The sequence below is a fragment of the Tinamus guttatus genome, unplaced genomic scaffold, assembly GCF_059628265.1.
Source record: "Tinamus guttatus ecotype Peru unplaced genomic scaffold, ASM5962826v1 Tinamus_guttatus_pri_ptg000336l, whole genome shotgun sequence".
NCBI classification, from domain to species: domain Eukaryota; kingdom Metazoa; phylum Chordata; class Aves; order Tinamiformes; family Tinamidae; genus Tinamus; species Tinamus guttatus.
Window position 1 is genome coordinate 42824 of NW_028288870.1, and position 14001 is coordinate 56824.

At 38.4% G+C, this 14001-nt stretch overlaps 1 protein-coding gene across 1 annotated transcript in view; it reads right to left on the reverse strand.

Annotated features, from left to right (window-relative positions):
• Positions 1-14001, reverse strand: part of LOC104570863 (mitogen-activated protein kinase kinase kinase 5) — a 91356-nt gene that overhangs the window by 12542 nt on the left and 64813 nt on the right. Inside the window, exons 13-21 of the mRNA XM_088529680.1 lie at positions 11448-11543; positions 10322-10403; positions 8271-8404; positions 5117-5244; positions 4186-4322; positions 3346-3451; positions 2282-2439; positions 1630-1807; positions 860-880 (exon numbers count right to left, since the gene is read on the reverse strand). Of these exons, the coding sequence (XP_088385806.1) occupies positions 860-880; positions 1630-1807; positions 2282-2439; positions 3346-3451; positions 4186-4322; positions 5117-5244; positions 8271-8404; positions 10322-10403; positions 11448-11543 (1040 nt within the window). The remainder of the gene's footprint in view (positions 1-859; positions 881-1629; positions 1808-2281; positions 2440-3345; positions 3452-4185; positions 4323-5116; positions 5245-8270; positions 8405-10321; positions 10404-11447; positions 11544-14001) is intronic.

Here is a 14001-nt window from a genome sequence, read left to right on the forward strand (position 1 = left end):
TACTTGGCAAATTTCACCAGTGGAGTGAACATGCATTCCATATCATCAATATACACTCTCAGAAATAATGAGGTATCTCTATACACAGGTAAGCTACCCAAATCCCTTGCAAGAATTTAACTTAATAGAGAAGAGATTGGCTCCATTAAACCCCATTTCCTGAAGTGTAAAAAAAAAGAAAATATATTTTCTGATTTTTTTAATCAGAGAGTACTTTGTCCAAGTTCAAAGAGTTCATCATCTTGAATAATAAACACTTATGTTAAGTCAGATTTTTTTGAATCAAGAGCACACATCCAAGTGCTGCAAGAAACAATTGGTACACATTCCACACACACACACATTTTTTAAAACATGCTTTGATGTTTTAAAACCCACCATGAAGAGAACTGTTCTTTTTTCATTTATACCCTCCTCCGTTCATTTTCATAAACAGATGAGTATTATGTACCCAGGCCAGACAAAATATCCCAAATGCATTCTGATTTTTCAAATATAAAATTTAGTCCAATAAAAATATTTATGTTATCATTTTCTACAAACCTTGGCTCTATTGCTATAACAAACAACAGCCCTTTGGTACCTTCTTCAAATTTCCCCTGAATGGCCCTACAACAGCAATGTAGCTATTCAAACCTCTATTTGCCACCTGCCTAGACAACCAAGCCATAGTCTGGTTTGATTATAAATAGTTATTTTAAATCCACACAAAGAATTAAAGCTTCCCAACAGAGAAAGATCACTTTACATAATTATACCCACTTCTCTGTGCTATGTTGTGGTGTAGCGTGTTACAGAATAACTGGCAACAACAGTGTCTACACATTCAGGCTTGATAGAAAAATATGTTAAAACTTACCATTTGAGCTAGCAGAAAGAGCTGTGAGAGAAAAGCAAAAAGAGGTTAAGCATTCTAAAATCAACTGAGAAGATACAAGTATATTCTAAAGGATAACTCTATTCCCACTTTTATGTACTAACTACCTGCACTCTCCTGTCTGCAATCTCATTTTAAATAAATACAATTTCATGAAATGTAAAATGAATTTAGAAAAATAAGTCAAAATTCTCATCTAATTTTATCCTTTATCTGTTTTTTTCTTCTTTTAGGTAATAAAAAACTTGCTGAAGGCATTTTTTCATATGCATATATAGATGTACATAAAAGTATTCCACTTCTACTCTCAAAACTCAATGGTTATGTCCTATAATTCAGAATGCTGCAGGGGATTAGCACATAAAAGAAAAACAATGCAGGATATGTGTACATTTGCCATGGAATAAAGATTTTTCTGCTCATATAGAAAACTCAGCTGAGGCTTAACATCATATTATGGCTTTATACAAAATGCACACTGTGCACTCTTTCAAGGAAAAAATAGGCACATTAAAAATAGATTGCACAAAACCAGAGAAAGACTTAGAAACTGCATTTATTTGAATCACTTTGTGCCATGGTGACATTCAAATACTACAGCCCTTCCGCAGCAAGGTGCTGGAAAAGATTATGATTAAAATTCAGCTGAAATGGGGATCTACCATTTCCATCCTAAAGACTAAACCAGCAGTGTTAGGAAACAGTATCATTATCCAGAGAAAAACTCCAAAGTGCACTCAGCAACGCTATACCTGAGAGCTTTGATGGAGACTTTCTTTTTCTACTTGAAACCTTCAAGAACTCATCTATAAGTAGCTCATGAGCAAAAGCTCGTTTATCAGGATCCGGTTCGAAGCAGCGCAGAATGAAGGCCTTGGCTTCTGCAGACATGGATTCGGGAATCTCTGGGTGTATTTTAAACATTCCCACCTGAGACAAACAAAGGAAAACACAATGGCCTGCATGGTTCTCTTCTCAATTATCAAACAGTATCAAAAAAAGCTTTACCATATTTGGACATTACCTTACAGTAACTACTTTATTAAAAATTAATTAATCCAAAGAACAAAATTATTCCAAAATGCATAATTATTCAACTACATAAAAACCCAGTTCCAAGAGGAGCTCTCACAAAATGTAAAACTACTTTGCTCAGCTATTATTTTATGGTTTTTTTAAATACCCAGGCTGGTGAATAGCTGCTTCATTGCTCAATTACTCTCTTCAAAACTATACAATACTCCCACTCAGTTGAATCAGCTCATTCTTCTTAATATCCTCATTAACCAGGCATTTCCTTTATCTTATTTTCCTGCAATCTCTATTTCCAGCTTTTCCAAAACAGTCATAAGATTTCCTGTGTTTACAAATACTGGTTTGAGCAGCACAAGGAAGGCGTCTGACCTTGAACATCGCTGCCTGCGGTTCTCCTAGTTCGTAAAATGGGGGTTTCCCTGTAGCCATTTCAATAATTGTGCATCCCAAAGACCAGATGTCTGCAGCCTTCCCATAGCCACGGGGGCCTTTGTCTATGATTTCTGGTGCCATATACTGAAGGGTACCTGTTTAAAAAATACTCATTTTTTACTTTGACACATGAATAATACAAAAGAGACAAGAATGAAATCAGTGGGAAATGAGTAATATCAAGAGATTAAAAAAAAGCTCTTATTCACAATTTAAAAATATTCATAAATAGTTGACATAAAACTCAAAATACTATTCAAAATTATAAATCATAATATTGGTGCTAAATTTGGTTGATGCTAAAAGCATCTGGTATCATCTACTCATCTGGTCCTGTCCCTTACAAAGTCAATAACAACTATTAGAGGTTTCAATAAGCTTTAGATCAATTTTAACTTTCACTTATTGTATTCCAAGATCAAGATTAAAATAAGGAAAAATATCCTGAACTGCATCCAAAGAGGAAAAGGAAGTAAATGAATGAAGTCGGGATGACCAGGTGATCTGAACATTTCCTCTGATATATGGGAATCATCCTGATATAGCACTCTACATTTTGTTGAATTTGGAGCACAGGAATTTAAAATAGGATGGAACTAAAATAAGTCACTTCTCATCTTGCATTATTAGTTAATATGGTACCTCTGAGTGATTTCCAGTCCAAACCAAATTACTAAGAGGAGTGAGGATCAAGTTAAGAACAGACTCTGCAGGTGGCAATTCTGGAGTTGAAGCAAGAGACAAACTCAAATATGACAGAAGACAGACAGCACTCTTCTGCTGTGGAGGACCTTCCTTTCTCAAATGAAGCTCCCCAGACAGTATTCTCTTTGAACAGTGCACATAGATAATCTGTAGTTGAGGATCAGGTACACAGAAATAGCTTACAGCTGCAGCTGCACCCTAATACATTGACTCAAAGTCAAGGAAAGCTGAGCAATGGTGGCACGCAAGCCCACCCTCACAGCTCGAGGGAGGAAGAGGTTCCTCTGGGAACGTACCCGTGAAAGTTTCAGTACATGGGTTGATTCCTGCAAGTCTCTTAGAAGTTCCAAAGTCTGATATCTTTAACACTCCACTGTAAGTGTTGATCAGCACGTTATCACCCTGGAGAACAGAACATTCAGGCTGATTATTTTTCTCTGCTGACTATTCACTTAAGATTTCTTGCAACACATAGTTCTAGAATAGACTCTTTAATATGTAGCAATTGCTCCCCAAGGCTCTTGCTAGGGTGATGAAATAGGACTCCAGAGTGTTCCTGCCTTCTGTAATCCCATTATAAGAAACTTCATTTCAAAGAGAATTTCCCCATCTACAGGAAGTTCTCAAAGAATACCAAAATGATGAAAAAAAGAAAAAAGAAAAAGAAAAAAAAAGCAAACAATTTGGGTCTGAAGGAGTGGAATCTCACTGCAAAAGCACCTGCCTATATCCCTTCCACAGTCTCCTGATAGCTTTTAAGAAAGTTTGATCATGTAATTGAAAACAGCAAAAGAAAAAATATATCACCTTTAGCACATTTTAAATGGTAGTGCTAATATAAGTTATTTCTTCTAATAAAAGATATTTTGTTGATGCAGACCAAAATTAACACTGCGGAACAGCAGATAATGTATCTGACAATAACTCATAAAATTTTTTTAAATACAAAACAAATGCTTAGATAGTTACATAACTGTGTGCTAAATGTTTGCAAGTCACTCCAACAATAAAACTGTAGTCATGTGATCTATTAATCATATCAAAGTACAGAGAACTATTCTTCCTTTCTTTCCCAAGCAAAGCATAAGATCAGTATATTACTGCTTTTACTCATTATTTTCATGACAGCTTCTCACCTTTATGTCTCGATGCACTATCTGATTATCATGCAGGTATTTTAATCCTTCAAGAATCTGTTTGGTGTAAAAGCCAATTGTCTGCTCATTATTTTTTAATGGTCCCCATTTTGATCGTAGAAGAGCAGAAAGGCTGCCTATAATTTTGGAAAGGAGAAAAGTGAGAGCAAAGCCCAATTACATTATGCTTTCTTTTCCAAAGGGAAAAAAGAAAAAGAAAAAAAAAAAGATAACAACAAAAATGAACAGCAATCTCAAATCAAGGGTAGACTCTTCTGCAGCCAAAGGCCTCTCATGGATAATGCTTATTTGCATCATCGTCTGCCCAAGTAATTAAAAAGAGAGTTTAAGTATTTCCACTGGCCTCAGCTGCAGCTGAGGAGCATACGCTGGTGCAAACAGGACGATCCGAAGGCACCTAATGAATGTGCCCCTCTCTCTCCGATGGCTGGACATAAGCTGCCTAAGAGGAACACTGAGAAAGGCGAAGGATAAGCATGCACATGAGAGCCTGTGTACATACACCAAATGTCTGGAGAAGTTAGAAATGGAATTTTTATTATGCCTGGCTGCTACAAGTTCTTTTGTGAAACAGAAGAAACAGTCACCAATCACCCTCTCCATGGCTATGTACATTAGGAGGATTTGGCCTCTTGAGACTGCTTTGCAGGATGACCACAGATCATCTCTGGTCTGCAGGGAGAAGGCGCTTACTTGACACAGCAGTGATCAGAGCTATATCTGTATCCATCTTATCTGCCCCATGACCAGCAGAACTCAAGTACTTGACCTTTCCAGTTTTTCCCATTAATTTAAAGAAGAGATGGTAACAAAAAATATATTTGCATAACGTATATTTCTTTACATTGCTATAGGCTTTGTATTTTTAAAACATAAAAAGAAAACCAAAACCCATTAAACCACAACTTACCACCTGGCACCTGTTCCATGAATATTTTAATAAAGCCATTCTCACTAAGAGACCCTAAATACTGGACAATATTCTTATGTTTGAGATGCTTATGCAAAGCTATTTCTTCATGTAGAGGTTGGGAGTACCTGCAAATAAAGGAAACATTTTATGCAATGTTGAGTTTAAAAAGCAAAGTCTTGCGCCTGCCATAGTACTTGAGGTCTTAGGAAACACATGGCACCTCAAATACTGGAGCACTATGTACAGCAATATAATACTTGTATGTATTAGATATTTTTATGTATTAGATATTTTTAACAACAGCGGTCATGAACTCCATGTACTAAAAATTATATAAACATAGTTACCTAGAAATAAAACTATATCCAGCAAAACATATAATACTCTCTATATACACATACACCATATATATACACATATACTTCTCATATATATATTTTTATATATATATATATATATAAAATACATATATATAAGCATATATATAAATAAACAAATAGAGGTAGCAAAATAAAGCTTGTGGAAAAGGAACTCTCCAGCCCAAGTTGAAGAGAATAAACATTTGGGCAAATAGTTGGATCTACATTAAGGCCAAAGTAAATGAGAAAGTCAGCACAGAATAATAACCAGCTCAATAATTAAAACAAATTACTATCTAAGTTTCAATTAGTTTATATAGGGGGCTTATCCAAAAGCAAGAGTGGAGAGCTATCAGATCCTCTCATGGGGAGGTGTTGTAAAGAACTGACAACGATTTCATCAGGCGCAGCTTGGCCAAAGGTGAAATATTTTTCAGTGACACGTTTCAGCAGTGTTTTTGCCAGGCAAATTTCTAAAGTCCAAACCCTTCCAGAGTGGAACAACACCAGGACTCTGTACCTTAGAAGCTGATGTGCTCCCTTCCAACCAGCAGTGAGTCACACACACCCCATCACATCAGTTGCCAGATTTAATATTTTATCTGGCAAAATTTAGACAATATGTTGAGTCTAATGGCCATTTTCACTAAAGCACTAAAATGTGCAGCTAGACGTCCAGGCTGCTGAAGTAGATGTTGGACACAGACCTCTTCGGTCAGTCCAGCTGCAAGAAGCAGAGTAGAGTGCTGAGTGCCAGAAGGACACACTGAGGAAATGCTGACTAGAACAGCTAACTTCACCTTGCGGCCTCTCGACACCAAAAGAAATAGTTTCATTGAGGTCTTCACCTTCATCAAGCTGATCTCTGCCCAGCCTTTGCACCAACACTGATGATGTTTTGGTTTTGTGAAGAACTGGCAGATTATTGTTGGTTTGGTTTGGTTTTGGTGGGGGTATAAAGAGGGCAGATGTAGCTGCGCTTTCTGCTGATTGAGCTCGAAGAAGCAGCTCTCCCTGGAGCCAGAAGAGCAGCTAGTGCCAGGAGTGCAAGCTAAGTGCTTGGCCAGAAGCTAGCAGGGAGAAGTGTGTGTGAGCTCCCCTCCTTTTGGACCAGGTAGTCATCGTTCACCTCAGCTACAGCCTCCAGCAACAAGTGACACCTGAACTTTTAAAAACATGTCCGAAAGAAAAAGTAGGGGCATCCGAATATCTCTTCAGAATATGACAAATAAAAGAAAGTTTCTATTTCATAAATAGTGTGCCCTTACAGCACACAAAACTTTGTAGAAGTTTTTACACAGTCTTCTCTCAACATGTAGGATCCTATACAATTATAATAACAATAGGATAGGTTGTGGAAAATAATGCTCTTTTTTCACAGCTGGTGGGTTTATCCCGCAGTCAGACATTCTGGATGAAAATGAGAACAGCAGCCATCATGACAGGCATGAATATCCTCTTGAAACTGCTGGTTTGAACACTAACACCTTCTTTAAGGCAACTGGGATATACAGATAGCTAAAAACGGTTTCCTTCCTGATATTAGCTGTATACTGAACACTGTGGAAACAAGGATCCAGTTATTTCTTCCTACAGAGAAAGTGTAGCATGCTAAAATATGGGGCATCCTGTTGGCGGAGAAGCTATCCAATAGATCAGATTACTAAACCAAAAAGCCAAAATAGGCAAAAGAAAACAAGACACTTGGAAATATAGATTCCATTCCCGACTTAAATAATTGGCAAAAAGTCACCTTTTGGCATGCCTGATATTCTGCCTACATTCGCTTAGCATTTGATTCCTCCTGCTACCAAGGGAAATTCTGCCTATATAAGAAGAGTTGCCTTTATAAAAATACTTATATAATCATTAAAAAAGAATAATTTATTTTTCTGTTATCAGCCATGCCAAAAGGTGACTACTTTGCTGGTTTTCTGAAAAAATCAGCCTGAATTAGAGACTTCCGTAATATTTTACAATGTGCCAGAGAGTCACTTTAAAGATTGAGACACACAAGTTAGCTGCTAAGAAACAACTCTTACACCACTTCACTACAAAAAAGAAAAGGTTATTGTAAAATATAAGAGTGAGAATAACTTTACAACTAATACCTTGAATTTGATGCTCAGATTTGCTGCCACTTCTACTACAACATGTATTGAAACATTTTTATTCACGAAAAATTCACTACTATCCTCAAAATTTACAGTTACTAAGGACATTAACTGTTTGGTCTTTACATGGTAACCTTTATAAATGAGTAGATCAATAAGCCCATAAAATGACTCTTATAAATGGTGGAAGAAAAGACCATTCCACAGTTCCACATGTTTTAGTCTCTTGTTAAGAGACTACATAACAAATTGTGCATAAACAGAAAAGGAAAATGTCTCTATCAACAATTCAGGCTCAGAGTTTTAAATAGTTCTATAGACCAAGAATATGAATAGTTCTATAATAAAAACATGCACATGCACGTATAAGAATACAAGGCTTATCACAATGTATTCAGATGAGATTCTGTTTTTGGAAAGAAGATCAATTGTAAACCAAAATGCCAAAACTTGTAAACATTTCAATGCTCAGTGGTGACCATTTGGATTGGTATTTTTCTGTCTAGAAACAAAACAAAGTTAGAACTAAAAACTGAGGAGACCATTTAATACCAAAGACAGGTAATTTATTGGCAGCTTTGCAGGTCAGTTACTCCCTAAGCGTCAAACTTGTTATACGTTACTTAACAATCTAAGTATGTAGCACACAGAATTTGTAATCAGCTGCACATACTTTACCTGCTATCTCTCTCTGGAATTTCTTTAATAGCAATTCTGACTTGATTGCTCAAATCTCGTCCCGCATATACAATGCCGTAAGTTCCTTTGCCCAGAATGACTCGCTCGCCATTTTCATCATATTCGTAATCATACTGCAAAATAAACCACAAAATGAGAGAAATGAAATGGATTTATTACATCTGACAGTATGCACACAAGTAAGGCTTCTAGGAGACTAGCTGCTCTCTGCAGACCACGGAGCAGGAGAGAAAGGCTCTACAAAAGGACAGTCAGATACTGCACAGACACGGCTGTGTCCGCACTGACTGTGCAGGGAGCAGTGGCTTCCGAGTGGCTGCCATGTCAGACCAGGCACGACGCTCAGCTGCCCTCCGTCCGGTCGGCCTCCTTACACGCGAGTGTTGCTCCCAGGAGACGCGGTAAACGCAGCCCGAGGCGACAGAGGGCACCCGGCACCCAGGCCAGGCCTCCCGCTCCCAGCGAGGCCGCGCGTGCCCGGCGATCCCAGGCGCTCTCCTGACCCGACCGCATCTTCCCAACGCGGCACAGCCTCCCAGACTTGAGGCAGGGCCCGACCAGCCGAGCGCGGCAGCAGAGGTCAGGCAGAGCTGCAGGCACTAGGGGCATCTTCTGCTGAATTCAAATTATCAAAGTTTAAGGCCCGTCCCGATGCGGCCACTGGGTTATATCGTCTGCTCTCCCATTTGACACAGACAACGGATTTCACTCACTCCACTGTTGAGCTCAGCAGCTCATGCTTGAATAAAGCTTTTTTTTTTTCTCTCCCTTTTCCTCCAAATAAAGACTGATATCTTTTTAATACAAGATATAGAGAATCCACTGCTTCCTTTACTAGTGTGTTTCCATAGTTAGTTACTCACGTGGTAAATCACGCCTATTATTTCTAATTCTAATTTCTTGGGCTTCACTTTCACATCATTGCTTTTCTTCACTAGATTAAAAAGCCCATTAGCACCTAGCAATTTTCCCTGTAAAGATACTTATCCGCTGTAATCAAGTCATCCACTGCTTGTCTTTTCTTTTTTTTTCCTAAAATACACAAATTAGGCACCCTCAAGTTCTCATTACAGAGCATTTTTCCTATTCCATGAGTCACACTAGTGGCTTCTGTTTGCCCCATTTCCAAACTTAGATATATTATAAGATTTCAGCAACAAAGTAAGATGCAGCACTGGATTCAGTATTTAATACTGACACTGCCAATCAGTTCTGGCAGTCACCAGAGCTTTAGGACACCAGATTTTCATGAGATGGGACATGGGCTCTAGTATTTTATCCCGTTCCCTGCCACCCGAAAGCAAGCCTAAACAGACCGAGTCCTGCACTGCAGCCCCTGGCGTTGTGCTCACCGCGTGAACGTCCAGCCGGGCAAACGAAGGTGAGAAGCCAGCTGTACAAGCATGCCCAGGCAAACTATCACTCAGCTAACGTGGGAAACAGCAGCAGAAGCAGGGCAGCCTGGGCTTCGGGGCGACTTCACGGGCTAAAAATACAAACCTCAGAAGCGCCAACACCCCTCGTACGCTTTGTGCTAGCTGCACATTGCTGTGCTTGCCCACAGAGCAGAACTAGCAGAGACAAGCCTGCCCACACCACAGTTACAGTCTCGTGTGCTGTGCAGCCAACCTGCCAGTGGAGCTGGGGTACGGGATTCCAGCGATACACGGGACGGGCAGCAAGCAGTCTTTAAAATTCAAACAGACCCTAACACCACCCGGCTCCAGTGACTGTCAAGAGACTGTAACAAGTGCCATTCTGTAGCAAGCAAGACAGTGCAGAATTCCAAAGTTTCTTAACTTGGTATGCTAACTGAAATAGGAGACATTTAGCTATGCTGGTTATAAATACTATATGAGGACAATTGCTAAAAATGATTAATTTATAAACAGGAGACAATTTAAAAAATAGCTTTAGTCTAATTTCTTCCAGTGAAGAGATCAGTAATTTCATCCCCCAAGTGAAAATCTATATTAAAATCTATATTAAGAGCCCCTAATTCTTATTATGGTGAAAAAAATAAACAATACCTCTAGAGAGTCTCCATCACATTCCCCATCATCTGTATTCTTCCCTATTTCTTCAGTTATACTGTTCACCATGTCAAAAAACCTGTTCAAGCAAACAAATACGCACTTGAGTCTTAATATGAGGGCATCAAGAATAATTCTCTAAATAAATGAAAAGAACAAAAGTGTTTTACTTACAAAACAAAAGCAAAACAAAGCAATAAGCACGAACTCAGTGCAACAGCAACTTGTTTGTGGGCAACATAATAATACTTTCTTTTTACATGGAGTCTTAACAGCCAAAATTTGCATTTTCTTATATATTTTTATAACATATAAAAAGTGGATGTTAAATGTCCATGATGAATGAAATTCACAATGAAATTCACACTTCAAAAAGCTATATACCATGTGAAATTATCATCCCATACCAATGACCAATAGAAGGACTGAAACATGAAAAGTTCCTAGTCTTGGATGTATTTGGAGACTGTGAGGTGCAAGAAAACTAGTTTCAGTTTTTATTTGAGTGGAAAGGTACTACAGAAGGAACTGATATGAACCAGGAGAGATAAGAGAACTAGGGATTGAGTGGGGCAGGTACAACAGACATTAATATGGAGATATGGAGTACTGCAGTTTTTTTTGTAAAGCTGCTGCCTTTTTAGCAGGAAAGCACATGAAATGTCCTCAGGGAATGCCTTCTGGATCAATTCAAGACTACAGCCCTCAATTCTAGGGAGTACAACTGTGGCTTACAGCAACTGAGATACTGCCCTAACTGTGCTACAACCCTTGCTATTTTTTTCCTGGTACAATTTTACCTATGTAAACATGACCACAGTTACGTAAGGAAATTAAGTACACTCCTCTCTAATCAGAGATAAAACATCAGCTTATTGTTACCCAAAATAATAAAGTTAAATTTGTAGGTATATTTGTTTTTAATATTTGCCTGTATCTGGGCTTTGACCCTTTGGATTTCATTAACCTCTAGGTCAGTACTGGGCTATCAGGTAGAAGATGAGAATTGAGAATGCTGAGACCACCTCTTCCCGTGGTTTGGAAACAGTCAGTCCCTGTTGTGCATGCAGACACAACCTACCCCATCGCAGGCGATCTATATGAAATCATAACTGGCACACACCTCCTGCAGTGAAGCTCTGTGCAGAAATAGATTTGAAAGTCATCCGAGTTGTGTAGCACATAGAGGAAACAGCACCGCTCCTCAAACTTGGAAATGCTGAAAGAACAGGCAAGCAGAACGTGTTATTGGGAAGATGTGTTTGGAACTCTACTAGTTATGTCAAACCACACAAATCAACCCATTTACTGTGAAAAACTGTCAACTTAAATCTAGGAAGCCATGATGCATTACTTCATCGCAAATTTATATTATTTTATCCTCCAAAGTTCAGATTCTACTTGCCTCTAGCTAGCACGTTGCCAAAAAGACAGTCTTGCTTACAGTAAGGTCCTTAAATTCCACTCAGTATTGTCATTACCAGGCTCCTCAAAGAAAATACCAATTCCCTATCTGAATGAGCTTTCTGCAAGTTTGTCACACATTATATATTATAAGAGAAAAGGATGCAACTAGAGTTACTGTGAGGGAATAATAAAATATTTGAGGAAACGACAAATTAAGTCTACAATATTCTTAAAATGCTGGATGAAATCTATGATCCTAATGAAATCAACTGACTTAAGCTGGATCAAGATCATGTTTTTAATCCACTGAGAAAACAGTATTATTCTATGTTGTGCCAAAGGCTTCCTGAGCAGACAGAGTTGATTAAAGCTGCAGTATTTGTTTAGATTTCAGCAAAAAATTGTAATTTTCATCCTTGAGTTAGTGTCTAGAGTTATCTGATCATTGTCTCTTTTTATGACTTTTGAACTGTAGTTTCCTTGTGGCAACATTTGATAAGCAAATGGCTTTTTGGGTAAATTGGGGGATAATAAAAACATTTTAAATAGGTACTTCATAAAGCTACTTAGAAAAAGAATTAGTTTCATTAATAATAAAAACATATATCTTTGGGTTTTGTGACCCATTTATTTGTATGTTAGGAAAAAGACATACGTGTTAAGTGAGGTACATATCTGGGAAGACAGTCACTGACTCCAGTTTATAAATTAACTTGTAATCCACTAGGGTTTACAAACGCATAGGTGAACTCACCAGAGTCCTACTGATATTAACAGAATTACTCATTCTTCTAAAGTTTCATGTGATTAAAATATTTTATTAACCTGACAGGCACAGAAACCAGTTACTGAGACAGGAGTGAATAAAAGGGTAAGAATGTGGGGTATACACAGAGGTCAGGCAAATCCATAAATATTTACAGCCTTTAAGGGAGTGTTTGCATTTGCTTATATGTTGTTTTCCTCCCTGAAAAAAGTAATAATAAAAAAAAGAGACTAAAAAAACCCTCAAACTTATAAAAAGAAGCTGGGTAATTTGCTCAGGAAATGCCTCATTTTGAGAGTTACCAAACATATGTACTACCCACTGGCTTCTATGACGGCAGAAGTGGAGATGAATCTGCAAGACTGAGAAGTCAAGCAGGGAAGGACAATGTTGTGTGGCCGCCTGCCCAGCTCCTGGGGGCAGCCAGAACTCCTGCTTGTCAGCGACAAATACAGCAAGTATGTTTACCAATAATTCTTAATGGAGAAGCAGAGAAAGCAGAGAAGCATTGGCATCAACCACAGAGAAGTAATTTCACGAAATTTCTGTTTATTTTCTAAAAGCAGAGACACCTTTTGTGGTTATGGTGAGCATTAAGTAGCGTGACAAGGGTCCAAGCTCCCTGAACGCCAGAGGAGACGAGAGGAGAAGCTGAGATAGCACACGAGCACCCTTGCTGTCAATCCTTCAACCATGGCGAAACTGAACACTGAACTAAATCCAACCTTATTGCTATGTTGCAAACACTACATTTATCAGTATGATCTGTGAGGCACTTTCCCATGGAAACAACACAAGTAGCAATTATTTCATAATCCAAGGCTCCTTCTGGATACCAGGAGTATTCCACTCGCAGTCTAGCAGCTTTGGTTTGCCATGTTCTTTTTTTAATTGGCAAAATGAAGACTGTATCCTCCTGCTCGTAAGATGTCGGCTCTGCAGAACATCAGGGTGTTTTTCTTTTTTTTTTTTTTTTTGAAATAACAGAGAAAGACATGAAGCACCTTGGGTAGCAGCTATTTTCGAAAAGCTTTGATGAAGATTTTAAGACTCACAGTACATTTTGACTTAATTCAATAATACATTTGTGTTTGAGAGGGTGAGAGGACATATGACAAAAGCAGAGTTATTTATGTTTCAGCACACACCGCTAGCCAACGAGTTTGCCAAATCAAACTTGGTTATCATGACTTCCTGCACATACAGTGTGATTCAGCACTGTGTGCAGAGCTGCTTATTATTTTTCAGGTCCCTTTGCAATTCTCCAGAGCTGAACTCTATTACTCATGAAATAAAGTGCTGATTACACTGGCTCATGAGTAGCACACGGAACAAGTGTCCCCTCAATCATTTCCTTGAAGTATTTAACAAAACCATTAGTCATTCCAATGCTAGATGTCGCCTCAGCCCTGCTGCCGAGAGACACCCTGTCTAAGCCAGTAAAGATTTATGGAGACTTTTGTTGAAAAAGTCTCCAAACCATGAGGAAAACCTGCCTTCTATG